We start from the raw sequence: 14,913 nt of genomic DNA, 5'->3' as shown, positions 1-14,913 counted from the left end.
AACTGAGTGTTAATTCTTCAAAGACTGGACTTTCCTGTGCAAATGTTTTCAAGGACAGCTCTCACGCACTGTCTTGCAGCAGACTTTGTAAGATGTTTGATACTTGGATTTGGTAGTTCTAGTTCTTGGCTTGGTTTGTTTGGTTGTTGTTGTTCGGGGGTTTTTCTCACGCAAAACACACATTTGAGCAGCCGTTCAAAGCAAGTGCATGGAAAGCCATGTAATTACTTAGTTCTGATACTTTACAGATAAAAGTACCTGAGTAAAGGCACTTATAGTGCTACTGGAGTAACTGCTAGTACATTTCAAATGATGTGCAGTTTCTTAATGCTAATTGTCTGGTTTAAATGAAATCATTAATCTTTATCCTTCAGTATGTGAATATGAGAGTTTTCAGCCATTGTAAAGAGCGCTTTTGTGTGTGTGCACTTACACATACCATGCTTAACTTGATTTCTTTGTTTCTTGTTAAAAGAATGCTCTTGAATGATACAATGTCTAGATGCCATTATTGCATAGATAATATAATGCACCTTTTAAATTTATTCCTAATACAGAAATACTGTATAATAATAAGAATGTGAGCACCTTGAAAACTCTTCCTTATATAAATAGGAGTTGCCATTCGTGTAGTTGCATCACTGTGACACTCTTGACTGGTAGTTATACAGCAACTCAAGGGAGCTTGTATCTCTCCCACAGCCCCTGCTCACATGCTCTGTGTGGCAAGTAATTTTTCAGTCTGATGATGCAATCACATGCCAGTTTTCTGGGGATTGTTTCACAGCCGTATAATTTTCTGTCTTGCAGTTGTGATTCGAAATACAGGAAGATGCAGGGACTGCTCTTTAACACAGGAGATATCTGTAAAGAATTGCTTCTTAACTCTTTGGTAGCATTTATTAGTTAACTATAATTTTAATATTTAGTTATTATCTGAGATAGAGGAATGTCTGTAAAGAGAAGTAAGTGGAGAAGGGAGTTATGTTTTTTTGTTTCATTTCATATCTAAGGAAGGCTAAGAGAAACTTAGATGTTTGGGTTTTTAGTTATTGTTCCTGGTTTGGTTTTGTGGGTTTTTTGTAGACTATTTCATGGAACTCAGTTTTTCAGCTGCAGTAGATGCAGAGCATGAGGGTGGAGCTGCTGCCAGCTCAGACCACTGGAAATGTATCCCTTTTCTGATATGACTCATTGGCTCAGAGAAAAGCTATGTCATACTGTTTATGAAAAGATAAGAATAGCATTTGACTTGTTTTGCCATCAGTGATGAACTGTTGAGCTGGCACAGCTAGAGCTGCATTCTTCCTATGTTACAGGAGAGTGTAGAATGCCAGGGCTATTGGGCTGAATACCCAACTGTAGGTAAATGCTAAATTTCCCTTTTGAGGATTTTCATTTTTGCTTGGGCAGATATATTTTCTAGGTAGCTCCTTAAAATCTGCCTCTAGAAATGCCTGCTGGGTTAAAGCTTTGTACTCTTCCATTTTGGTCACCTTCCTTAATTCCACATTCTGTGTTCTTGTGTCACACCCTCATCCCAGGGCCCCTACTCTGTACTTCAGATACCTTGCTACAGTTTTTTCTCATCACCAGCATTCATTAGGAATTGTCTGGGATTAGAATATCCTTTCCCAGAACATTCTTTCCCTTTATCAAGATGCTTGTTGATCAATCACATAGACAGTTTCTCTATGAATTGTTTATGGAAAAAGGAGAAGAATGAGGAAATCTGATCTAAAGAGCATGTACTGAGCTGACAGCATGAACTGTTGAATATTTTCCAAGTCTTTACTGTATCTAGATTGAGGAATTCCAGTCCTTGATTACATTGGTACTGAATTGTCATTGAATATATTAATAAATAGTTGAATACATCAATATTACTCTGCACAGTTTATGAAAGTTGTTTTCTAAGATAATGGAATAACCCTTATGGGCAACTGCTGTGACCTTCCTCTGCTCAGATCAGATTAGTTTAGCACTTCATGTTAGTAATATCTGCGGGCCTGGGTGCTTATGGGGAAGTTTCAGTCTTTTATTCATTTCTCCCAGTTTGACAACTAAATTAACTTTAGCTGAATTCCTGTGTGCTGCTTAAGGTCACTTTTCTCCCATCACAGCTTACTCTTAAGTAACTTTACCTTTTCTTTATTAGAATATCAGAGCATAAGATATAGAAAATGAAAGAATAATTTCTACATTGGGCACTCAAAATAACTTTTGATTTTCTTGCCATGTCTAGTCTCCATCTCCAGATTCCTCTTCACCTCGTGGTGCTGAATCATCAAGCAGACAACATCACCAGGATGTCTGCAGTACAGCAGAGGCTTCCACTAATAAAGAGGTAGAGTAAAACCTTTTTAAAGGCCAAGTCTGGTTCATGCTGCTTATGCCTTTTAATTTTCCTTGCTCCTTGTACCTGTGCAATCCGTTTTCTTCTTTTTTCTTTTTTATGCTTTTTTACCTTTTGCTTGCCCAGCTGTCTGAGTGAATTTCTAACGTACTGAAGACTCTTTGTCATGGCATTTCTGACTCTCTGTTCAGCTGTCACTAAATTTTAAAATTTGTTTAACAGGCTGCAGGGTACAGATTTACCAAACAGCCAACATCCCCTCTGTAGCAGAGACAAAACAAAGAAGGCTTTTCCTTTTTTCCGTCCACTAAGAAAGAGTATTTGTCAGCCAGATGAAAAAGGGCTTAAATTAAATTATTACATAATAAATTATGCTGCTTAATATATTGTCATTGTAGAAACTGGCCTGCAAGTGATTCTTAGTCAGAATTCAATTCCTGACTTGAGGCTTCTCAGAATAAAGCCACATAGTTTGGGATTTTTCCCCTTACCTGGTAGCGCTTTAGGCTGCAGGACTTCCACCAAAACAAAATGAGCATGAATAGAGCTGCTCATAGTGTAAAAAAAAAATTGAAAAAGGATTTGGATTTGGATAGAATAGCAGAGGCAAATAAACCAAATTTCTGTAAACAGAAAAATCTGCAAAAATTTGGTTTATATGCCTTTTTTTCATAAACTTGAAAACAATCTAGAAACTGCCATAATAAAATATCATATTGTTACTGGTAGCAATGGATGAGTTATTTTCCAAAATTAAAAACCTGATGTACTATAAGAGGATTTAAAATGAAAGACAAATAATCCATTTGTTCCTTTTCACTTTTGCAATTATCAAGGGATAGAAAAACTTGTAAGATGTATGTAATTGTGTCACTCTGCATTTGCATTTACAAAATAATGAAAAATTTCAAAAGACTGAAGAAACCCATAATTTTTCATATTCTGAAGTTTTCAACTATAGATCATGCCTTTAGGTTTTCCTCTGCTCCATATTAGCTTATTAAAGCCTTCAGCATTCTTTGCTACAGACTTTATCATTATGTATTCTTTATTTTAGCTATTTTTAGGTATCAGCAAACTTCTCCAAAGAAAGAAAACAAACAAAACACTGTTGATTTCAGTTGTTAGGATGTGCTTACTCAAAGTTACAGAGGTGGTAAACTAGGTTTTACTGTAGAATATATTGGGCTATTAGTTTCCCTCAGACAGGGAATAATTCCCACTTTAGTATTTCTAATGCAAGAATAAAAGTGATAAAACAGCCTCATAAATTCTGGATTTTTAGATCTTAGAGAAACATTTTTATTAAATATAAATTTATAATAGCAGATGGCAACAAGATTATTGAAAGTAATAAAATATTAATGACCTTGATGTTTCATTATTCATGGCTATGTAAAATTAAAAGGTGTAGGTTTCCACCTATTGGTAACTTTACCTGTTACTTTACTCTTCTAATGGTTTTTGTAGAATGCCTTTCTACCTGGGTAATGAACAAGAAAAATTATGTTTGTGAGTGGGAATAAAGATATACATGATGGTGGTTTGCACCACTCTGTCCTGAAAATTAAGTTGCTAGTTAAGGGTGCTGAACAGCTGCTAAATCTGTATCAAAGATATTCTTCACTGCTTAAAAAGAAATATCCTTTGTAAAGTACTTATGTATGTGAGCTGCCTCTCGTTTATAGGGGATTTGTCCTCTATGCATGTCAGACCCCAGTGTTTGAATGCCCCCTTTAGCACTACAACAGCACCTATTGCAAACACTTTTTGGAGTCTATATGGATAGGTGGAATGCTCCAGTAGGAGCATTCATCTGAGGAGGTGAAAGAGCCACAGATGTGAAAGGCATGTCAGTGTTTTTACAGCAGCTTAAATGTGTTGGCAGCAGCAGATCATTGATTATTGACATCTTTATTGATGCTAGTGCAGAACCTGATGGACAGGATTCTTGGATTCTCAAACAGCTTAGTAATTTTCATAGGGAATGAAAAGAACTTAAAACTTGCATAGACTCAGTTTTCTGTGTCACATGCCTTTTGTTTATAATTCACAAATTTTGTTTTGTAGCAATACATGCATCGTTGGTTAAAAATATTATTTGTTAAATCAATTTTCCATATCTTACAAAGAAAAATACTCCTTGGGGTTAAGTCAGTCAACCTGCTACATAATTGTCACCTTTCTTGTTTTACCTGAGTTTTCCACTAGTTCCTTGTAAGTTGCCTGCTGCAAAGAAAAATAATTTGGCATCTGTTTCTACGTACCTCATCTGGAATGGTGCTTAAAATTATTGAAGATTTTATGCATTATTCTGATCATGTGTATAGATTTTCTTTTAATAGAATGATATTGGAGGAGTTACTGATAGTACAATCAGTCATAAATTCATTAACTATCCACTTAACTGCCTATGATAGCAGCAGGTATTTCAGTATATCCATTACAAATTATATAGTGCCACACACAATTTTGTTTGATAAATTTTTGTATGTGGTTTATGTTATTAATTAAACAAAGTGGTGAACCTTACCCACTGAAAGTTGTAACCGTCAGATATCTGAAGGGTTAGTCTCATAGTCTTTCACAGAAAATACCCTTAGGATGTATGGTATTACTTTAGTGTGTGTATTTACATGCACAGGTCAAGGTTCTATTTATTCCTTCACTATTTATGTAATTGGTGCTACCAAATGTGCTTTTGTGCTCCAAACCGTGTAAGCCAGTTGGTGCTGAGGTCATGGTGAATCCCGTTATCTCAGAGAATAGAGGCTGCTCCCTAACCTATTAAAATCTAGAAAGCTTTTTGTAGGCCCTGTTAATGTGAAGGATACATCTAAAACCATTCCTAATGAATAACTGTATTTTATTAAGGGTAGTTTCAGTCATGAATTATAACAGTAAAGTGCAATTTTTATATTTCTGTATGCATTTATTTCTAGTTGGAAGATCTAGTATCTTTGAGGTATTATGTACTTTCCTCCATATTTCTTGATTCTTAAAAGTAGTGCACGTGTTGGTGGATAATTAATGCACTAGTGAAGACCAGCAAGTAAGTGAAGTCTGGTCTTACCGTATTGTCTACTAAATAGACACAAATGGAATACATTGAATTTACATAGTAGGTGCTTAGATCTTGAAAAAAATAAATGTAAATGTTAATAAGTGGTTCTGTCTTTACTAATATCTATGGCTAATTAAAGTTTGGGTTTTTTTGGCATGGAGAAATTTTTAATGCATATTTGTGCATGCTATATTCTGTTTGAAATCCTTTTTGTCTTAATTACAGTCCAGAAAAAGCTTGGCTTCATTTCCAACGTATGTTGAAGGTAAGATAGTTCTACACTTTCTAAATGGTTTTTTTCACATCAAAAAACCCACCTATATTTATAAGGCATAAAATTTTACTTTTATATGCTGAATAGAAAACTACTAGGGTTGGGTGTACTGATTTAGATTGTGTCTAGTTTGGAACCTGAGCTAAATCCTACTGTGCTCCTTCAGAAATTCAGAAACATGGAGCTTTTAGTTTTTTGATGTTTCATTCATTGTTTCTGTATCAGTTATGCTGGTTTTTTCCCTCAGTATCACTTAAAACACTGCTTTCTTTATGGTATTTGCACAACACATAAGAATGTGTGTGGACAAGGAAATTAGACTAAGCAAGAAGACTGTAGTGCTCTGTCTGGCATTGATTTCAGTTGGCAGACTCAATCTAATCTCAGCTGGATTTATGGACAGGCCTGCCAGTGAAAATGTGCTTTGTTTAACAGCTACTTGCCTCTTTTTAAAATACTGCATCCCATCTCAGAGTTAAGGTTTCAGTGGTGGTAAATTTTTTCAGAACAATGTGAAAAAGCAAGTTACCTGTCCCATGAACTGTTACTTTTTGTATGAGTCTGCATCCTTTGTCTTCTGCAGGAGGAGCACAAGTTGTGTGCAGTTATGACAGAAGCAGAAAATAGAAGTGTTTTTTACTTTTCCATTGACAGTGGTTGTTCCATGTGCTTGATAAAATTTTAGAAATACAGTTGATGTGATACTTGCTTTGGACTTCCTCATCACTCTTTGGATTGCTTTACAGTGTACTATGTTTAATTGATAATGTGATCATTTTCTTTAGACTGCAAATTGATTGTTGCTTTAGTCTTCAGGGTATGAGCTGCCTGTTTTGGAATCTCTGTCCAGAATGTCAGTTAGTTCATAGCTAAGCATTGGAATTTTGGAACAATGAAGGATCTCTCTTAGAATTTAAGTTCATCTCCTATTGATAGTCCTATCAAGGGACTATATATTCTATAAATAGGAATATAGATTTATATTTTAAAAGTAATTGTCTTCACCTTAGAAAAAAATAAATTGTACGCTAAACTTTTCTTGGTGCTTGGTCCAGCACAAAATTCCTTAAAATTACAATTGTTCCATTTTTATGCACCAGCAGTCCAAGGAAAAATTTGCCAGCACCTATGTTATGTTTTCATTGAGGTAATAGTTTTGTTGTCAGAGATAATAAAAGGAGGAGGTATTCTAAAAAGCAGTGCTGTCTGTGTGTTCACCTCTGATGCAATTGGAGCATTACTTTTTTTGGGGTTTAATGTGCACTTTCTTAGAGTCTTTTACCTTTGCCCATGTTTTTCCCCTCATTTTGATCAGAAATTGTACTATAAAAAGTTTTGCACCTCTTTAATATAATGGTGGAAGTGGTGAAAAGACCTTGATGTGTAGAGTAATAGTAACACTTAGAATGCTGTGTGTGAATTCTGTGTAAATATGTAGTAATTCCAAATGCATGAATTTCCCTAAGGAAATAACTCAATTTCTTTAGGTCATGTGCTTGCAAATGACCGTTCATTTTGAGAATTTTCAAGATACATACTGACTGAGCAAACTGCACACTGGAGATGAGCATCTTAAATTTGCTAGTCATAAATTTTTGTATTTAAAAAAATGATAAGGAAGACAAGCCTGCTCACAAGATTTTTTCGTGTGCTTCTGTCTGTGTGTATAGTTTCAGTGTGATATTTGTCTCCAGATTTTTCTTTTTTGTTTCAGTCATTGTAATGACTTGCTTTTCCTTGAGGCCAAAGTCACCCAGGCTCATTCTGAGAGGTTGTTAGTCCTCTATGTTATCATTAGAACAAAATTGGCATTCTTAGTAATTTCAAACTTAAAGCCCCATCACCTTATAGTACAAGATACCCCTTGATTTTAGAGGTAAAAAGAAAGACAAACATAAACACAAGTGTTCTGTGATAAAATGTGAACATATTTACCATGAGCATTCTTTAATATGATTTATATGTAACTTGTCTTGAGGAACAATTGTTTTCCCTTACTTTTAAGAGCAGGAAGTTTCTTAAGTTAATCAGCCTCACTTTTGGATCACGACAGTTTTAGTGTGGTGTCAAAATGGAAAATTTTAATGTATAAAATTTTTAGATAAGGCTGCCAAACATTAAAAATCTTACAAATCATAAGTGCTGCTTTGTAAGGATTTGCATTGCTTGGTTATGAACACTTTACACCTCATCACTTTCCACTTTTCCAGAAGTTGATGGGTGTTGGATCTCTAAGGATCTGTGGACTGAGTGTTGGTTTGCCGTCAAGAGAGCCCATGCTCTGTGTATTTAATAACATTTTTATTTAACTCAGTACCACAGTATCCTTGTTAACACTTACTATTTTTAAGCATCTGTAGCATAAAAATATTGTGATGTGTGGTATGTGTAGAGCATTCTGGGGAGATTCTTCTGCCTGTTGCACCAACTGTAGTTAATGCACAAGCAAGAAAGAGGCTGATGGCTGCTATGAAACTGCACCTTTCCTGTTTCTGCTTGTGACTGTTGGTTTGAGAATTGTAAGGCTGTTTTTGATGGATGAGGAGCAAGCTAAGTAACTGTGTCTGTCCCTTTATCACAGTGAAAAATCATAGATTATTTTGCTCCAAGCTGATTTCTACTCACAAAAGAATGAGCTATTGAGAAAGAGGCTGGGTTAACAATTCTAGCTTTGGCTGGAGAGATGTTGTACTGGCTTTGTGTAGCAAGGCTTTGCTAGTGGGGTGGGTACAAGGGTGGGTACACTTCTTTCTTATGCAGTGAGAACTGCTGGAAGCTTTCTGTCTGTCTGCTAGAGTCAGCCTCAGCTGGCTCCAAGACAGACCCACCACTGGCCAAGGCTGAGCCCATCAGTGACAGCAGTAGCACCTCTGGGATAATGTATTTAGGAAGGGGGCAAAGACTCTGCACTACAGCAACTGCAGCCAGAGAAGAAGGGGCTGGGAATGTGTAAAAGAGGGATGTCTGAAGACAAGATCAGTGGAGTAGGAAGGACTGGAGGTGCTCCAGCTGCCAGAGCAGAGGTTCCCATGCAGCCCATGGGAAATACCATGGTGAGGCAGTTGTGCCCCTCCAGCCAGTGGAGCTCCAAGTGGAACAAATACCCACAAGCAGCTCCTAGATGACCCCATGCCAGATTATGTGGATGCCCAAAAAAATCAGGCTATGACCCCATGGAAATCCCAGGCTGGAGCAGGCTCCCTGCAGGATATGTGGCCCATTGTAGAGAGAAGCTCACCTGGAGCAGGCTTGTTGGCAGGACTTGTGATGCCATAGGGAATCCACACCAGAGCAAGTCTGTTCTGAAGGATTGTCTCCCGTAGGAGGTGTCCCATTCTTGAGCAGAGGAAGGATGTGAGGCTTCTTCCCCATGATGAATAAGGTGCATCAGAGACAGCATGGGATGAACTGACACAGCCCCCATCCCCCTGTTCTTCTGGGTGCAGGAGATAAAGAAAATTGGGAATAAAAGTGAATCCAGCAAGAAGGGAGGAATAGGGGAAGGTGTTGTAACACCTGTTTTTATTTTTTCATTATTCTGCTTTGTCTTCATCAGTAATAGATGAAACAAATTTCCACAAGTGGAGTCTGTTTTGCCCATGACAGTAACTGATGAGCGATCTCTCCCTGTTCTTGTCTTGCCCCATGAGACTTTCACTATATTTTCTCTCCCCTGCCCTTCTGAGGAGGGGAGCGATAGAAGGGGTTTGGTGGGCAGGGTCAGCCCACCACAAATTTTGATACTATTATAGTTTGATGTTTTAGTGCCTTTGAAAGTGCTGGTTGCCTTTTTGTCATGCTAAACTGAAGAATTTCAGAGGAGGATTTGCAGCCATCAGGTGCAGACTCAAGTTGTCACAATTCTGCTTTTGCTGTGTTTCACCATGATTGTCTTCAGTGATGGCTTTCCTGTATTACAGTTCCTGGACCCTGCGATCCTGAAGACCTAATTGATGGAATAATTTTTGCTGCCAATTACCTTGGTTCAACTCAACTCCTTTCTGATAAAACTCCATCCAAGAATGTGAGAATGATGCAGGCTCAGGAAGCTGTCAGCAGGATCAAGGTGAGGAGTAATTCCTGCTGCTGCTTCTATGGCTGTTTTATGATTGTGGATATGAACTTCTTTCTTATGCAGTAATTTTTTCAGGTGGGGTTATCTGTAGTTTCAGAATGAAAGGTTCCTCACCTTTCCTTTACAAAATAAATCGCATATGCTGCTTATGGAGCAAGACTGATAAGGGGATGTTACCAGGTCATTTTAATTCCCTGTGGTAATACTCATGCTGTGTACACTAAACCAGAATCTGAAGTGAGTGGTGGTCAAAGTTATATATTACCTGGCTGTGGAGGGAAAACAAGTTAAGGAAATAACTAGTAAGTATTGCAGCTGCTTCTGGCACTCAATGGAACTGCTACTGTTGTAGTGACTGCAGTTATTTTTGACCCTGTTGTGGACACTTGTTTCTCCACACATAACAGCTGTGAGCTGATTTGCTGATTTAAAAAAAAAAAAAAAAAAAAAAAAAAAAAAAAAAAAAAGAAAAAGCCTCTGATGGTAAAGAGAAGCGTGGAAAAAGTAATTTGTCCATTGTCCTGGAATCTGAAAAATTTTGTTTCAAAAGAGAAATTCCATCTGATTTCTGTACAGGCCATTTCCAGCAATGGGAATGCTGCTGTATTGTAAGTTACAATTATGACATTGTCAGCTGAAATGAGGGTATGCGGATGAAGTATTGCTCAGTTGTACAGGATGCTGCAGCATTCCCACTACCCGTACATGACTGGCTAGTAAGCACACAGCTTCATCTTCTGCTAATTCAGCTAATCAACACAACCCACTCTGGGAATTTTTCTTATTTTAATATCTGTATGTTCTTCTTTTGTATATTTTATTTTGGCTTCCAGCCAGATTTAGTGTGCAATTATATAAAAGAGAGAGGAAGAGGAGAGGTTATCAGCAAGACCAATAATATTGTCTGTTAAGGTCAGCTGATGCTTCGTACTCCTTTTATTCCTTCCACTGCTTTCAGTGGCAGGTGTTTTCAGTTTAGTCTCTGTATGTAACTTTGAAACAGAAGCTCCAAATAGAGCCATTGAGACAACTTTCAAAAAATGTAATTTTGCTGGTGTTCAGATGCGTAAGCTCTTGCAATGCAACCTTGTCTCTGAAATTCATAAACACTCACATTTTAGAAAGGGCAGGAATGTAGCCTTCCTGTTAGAGATTATACTCCACCATCTCTGCAGAAGTCTTCACTACCTTGAACTACAGAACCTTTTGCAGAAGAATTATTTATCTTTGTTCATTGGCAACTCTGGATTAAGTGACATTCTTTAAAAATAGGTATTATGCAGCTTTTTCAACAATGGCAAATCTTGGTGTGTTCTCCCCAAACCTGCACTGAAGAGTTTTTCTTATAGAGTCTGGTTTTTTCCTGCTCTGAGCAAATAGGGCTGTGCCTTCTGTTTAGCAGTCTCTTTGTGTTCCTTCTTGATGCTTGTCTGTGTGTGAGGAAACCTGTCTGATTTGAGTGAACAGGAAACTAAAGGTAAGGGAGGGAAAAAAGGGCTTTGGTGAGGCTGGATCTAGGAGGGACACGTCACTGGAGGATGAAAGGAAAGATTAGCATCAGCTGTCATAGGAAATAGGTATCAGGAGTGGAGTTTGCACCTAGAAGGTAAAGCTTGTGTAGGAATACACTTCAGAAAAAGATTGCAGGGATATGGTAGACAAAAACAAAAACTGGGCCTAAAGGATGTAAGAGTATAGAACTTTCTCTGATACAAAACATATTTCGTAGACATTTATTAACAGAATAGTCTTCTGAGGATTCTGTTATGCCTCAGCATTTCTGTGTATCAAAACAGAAGAAATCTATTTAAGGCATTTTACTCATTAATGCCATAATTTGTGCATCTGTGGAAATCAGCAGGCGTGCATATTCTTTCTTATAGTGTATTTGCCTCAGGCTTGAGGCCCAAGTGATAGCATTTGTGACCTGGTAAAACCCTAGCTGGTGTATTTAATTTTATGAATCTCTATGTATTTCAGAAAATTATTGACTTGTATTGTATTGTACATACTACTTTAGAAGACTTCTTGGACAGTTACTGCTTTCTGCTTCTAAGTAAAGCACAGGCTTTAAACCCCCTGCACCTTAGGCTTCTTGGCTTGTAAGGGTTGGTTTTGGCTGGTTTTGTTACTGGTTGCCATTAAAGCTAATCATTTTCAGAGAGAAATTCATCGTGACAGATGAACTTCCTGCTGCCAGATTCATCACTGCATCAGATATCCCATATCCTAGATGTGTAAATTATGGCCCTACTCATGTTTGTTTACAGAGTGCCTTTCTTGTTGCATGTCAACCATTTCTCCACTGTTGAAGAAAACAAAGCTTTAAATTAAGAATGAGCTTTTAAAATACACAGACTTGAAGCTGAGTATTAAAAAGAAGTGAAGAGCTTTGTTTGAGCCCTGTTATTTATACCTTCACAAAAGTATATACTGTCTGAATTTAATAATCCCTAAATTTCTCCTTTTAGCAGAGCCTTCAGACCACATATTCATTAATTTGGACTATGAACAGACTTTGAAAACAATTCTCTAGGCTTCTTCTTTAGGAAGTATATTTTCAGATGAAAGTACAAGAGTTGGGTGTTTTCTTGCTTGGCCTTGGTCCCTATGAAGTCCAGCTAACTTAAAACAGATGCACTGCTTTGAAGGTGTTCATCAAATGTAGTTAGGAATATTTCATTAGGAGGCACTTTTAGCATGCTGTGGGGTAGGTTTCAACATTTCTAGGTGATACCTGGTTTAATTTCTGAGTGTAATTTAAGATAAAATGCATATGTGGATATTTAGTTTAGTATTTCACACATTTTCACACATTGGGTGTCCTCTCCATGCTCACTGAGTTGCAAAACATTTTTTGTAGAGGCTAAATGGATTTAATAAACTTAGGACCTCTCTGTAGCAAAAGCAGAAGCTTGTTGGGTTTTAATGTATTGTAATTTTGGAAATTGCATCTATATAAATAAATACATTTAATTTACCTTGAATGAAAATCTTGTATTCTGTATATTAAAAAAAAATGTGTGGATTAGGTATATTCTGTTTCTTTTTTTTTTCTTCTAGAACTACAGAAATAATATTTTATTTGAGTTAACAAAATAATGTGGTAATAAAGAGGATTTGTCTAATAAAGTGTCTTGCATAGAATTATCCCAATTTTTTTTTTTTGTTCATGGACCATAACTTCTTTTGTGACATTTCCATGCAGTGTTAGGTCACTTACTAAAAGTGCTTGATCCATAACATTGCCTTATTTTATGAAATATTTGAAAATAGTTCTTCAGTATGCTTCCATTTGAGGAACAGAATTTTCAGTATATTGAATTATAGTATAATTTGGTAAATTGTTGATTCTACATTTTAAAATTGTCGCTCAAGGATTTTTTTTGCCCCCTTTTTCTTAATTTTTGCCTGTACTTTTCTTCTTTTGGGAGGTCCATAATTTTAAAGTTTGGGAAGGGTGATGAAGAAAAACTTGATTTTGGAAAGATATCTAAATGCTCTATCTAAGGAGTGTCTCCTCCTTGCCCAGTGTATGATAGGCAGCTGTTACTCAATATAAGTATATTATTTCTGAGTATTAATTTAATTTGAGAGTAATGTAATGAAGAGCCTGCCATGTAAGGCAGTTTTAATTGCTTTTACAATAGTTTGCAATCACCTGTTGCAAAATAACCTACCAGGCTATAAAATATTTCTTAGTTTGAAAAAGGTGACTAAAAGCTATTTTGAGAATGTTTCCATTTGTAAACAAGGAGCATGGCCTGACCTTTCAGTAGCTGGTTTCAGATTTGTTTAGACAATATCTGACGGATTTAAGTTGTGAGCATCAGTATTAAAATTTTTGATGTGTCTTATGATATAGGCCTCCTGTTTGCTCTTTGTAGAAGTAGCTAGTGCTGAGTCTGTCTGAAGCTTCTAACTATAAACCTCCTTCCCACCATGAGCATGCCTGTAAATTTAATTAAAAATAGCCTGTTACTGTTGGAAGTTAAGGGCTAATTGCCAGCCTGGTGAGTATTGCATTCCTTCAGTGAGCAGGTCTGTAAAGATCAGATCACCATTTTGGTTTGAATTCATGATGGAATTCATGACTCAAGACTGTAAAAATTATGTTTGTTTGGGTTGTTAGTAGAAATGTTTTTTAAGGTGTTTCTGGAGCTGAAACACATGCTCCACTGCTTCTTGAAAAAATGTGATAGTGTGGACATATCTTTGTGTAGGTGTCACAGGAAGATTTGTTGACCAGTTCACTGTGTGAACATTGGTGCAGATTTATTTGCTCAGAAGAAAGAGAAAATGAAGGTGACAGTTACCTTCTGTCATTTCATTTTTCCAGGAAAAAGCAGCATAGTGTTAGGGAGGTTGTTTTTTTTTTTGAAGTCTGTTGAAGTATGAGATCTGAAAAACCTGTCATAATAAAGAAGGCATACAATTTTTCACTCACCTTTTATATCGGTGTACCTTGAAAAGAAATAATTTCTTGTGATGGTTTACACTGCTGTGAGGGGAAGATCTCTTCTGTTTCTTAAACCATCCTCCCCTCACCAAGCCTCAAAAACAATTGCACTCAAAATGACCTTGTTTGTTGCAAGTAACATTTTAAGTGAAAAAAAAAATCCTTTTGTGTTCGTTTTGACTCTTTTGGTGCTGTTTCTTCTCATTTCTGAAGTTAATTGTGATAAACATGAATTTTTACAATTTTTTAAGCTAAAAAAACAAGAAGGAAATTAATTTAAGCAGGGACTAATTTAGACCAGCTAGTAGTCTGTGAGCCCTGACATTAGTTTATAGATTCCTACTTGACTTGGAGTCTCTGCAAGTTCTTCTCTAACTGTTCTCCTGTCTCTGTTTGTTCCATGCTAAGCAGATGGCCCAGAAATTAGCCAAAAGCAGGAAGAAGGTGCAGTACAAACTCCATCAGCTTGATGTTATGCTTGTTCTTTTGTTTTCTGGGAGGGTTTTTCCCTTTCTTTTTATTTTGTGGTTTTATTTTCTGCATCCAGCAAGGTTTTTTCAGATTTGTTTCTGAGCCACCATGACATATCTGGGAAATCAGTTGCCTGATTGGCCATTTTTTGTTGCTTCTCATTAGCCATTTCATGTTAGAAATAGAAGAAAGATTGGATCTATCAAATAACCAT

The 14,913-nt window shown here is 36.7% G+C and overlaps 1 protein-coding gene across 4 annotated transcripts in view; it reads left to right on the top strand.

The window, feature by feature from the left end:
* Nucleotides 1–14,913, top strand: part of APBA1 (amyloid beta precursor protein binding family A member 1) — an 80,980-nt gene that overhangs the window by 47,247 nt on the left and 18,820 nt on the right. For 3 of the 4 annotated variants that reach the window (XM_074533412.1, XM_026795066.2, XM_005489647.4), the window contains exons 3-6: nucleotides 2,246–2,347; nucleotides 5,646–5,685; nucleotides 9,615–9,760; nucleotides 14,640–14,672. In XM_074533412.1, the coding sequence (XP_074389513.1) occupies nucleotides 2,246–2,347; nucleotides 5,646–5,685; nucleotides 9,615–9,760; nucleotides 14,640–14,672 (321 nt within the window). The remainder of the gene's footprint in view (nucleotides 1–2,245; nucleotides 2,348–5,645; nucleotides 5,686–9,614; nucleotides 9,761–14,639; nucleotides 14,673–14,913) is intronic. The other variant, XM_026795065.2, reaches the window with a different exon arrangement.

Source organism: Zonotrichia albicollis, chromosome Z (genome assembly GCF_047830755.1).
Source record: "Zonotrichia albicollis isolate bZonAlb1 chromosome Z, bZonAlb1.hap1, whole genome shotgun sequence".
NCBI lineage: Eukaryota > Metazoa > Chordata > Aves > Passeriformes > Passerellidae > Zonotrichia > Zonotrichia albicollis.
The sequence above is the reverse complement of the archived record's forward strand: the minus strand, read 5'-3'. Positions and strand labels throughout refer to the sequence as shown.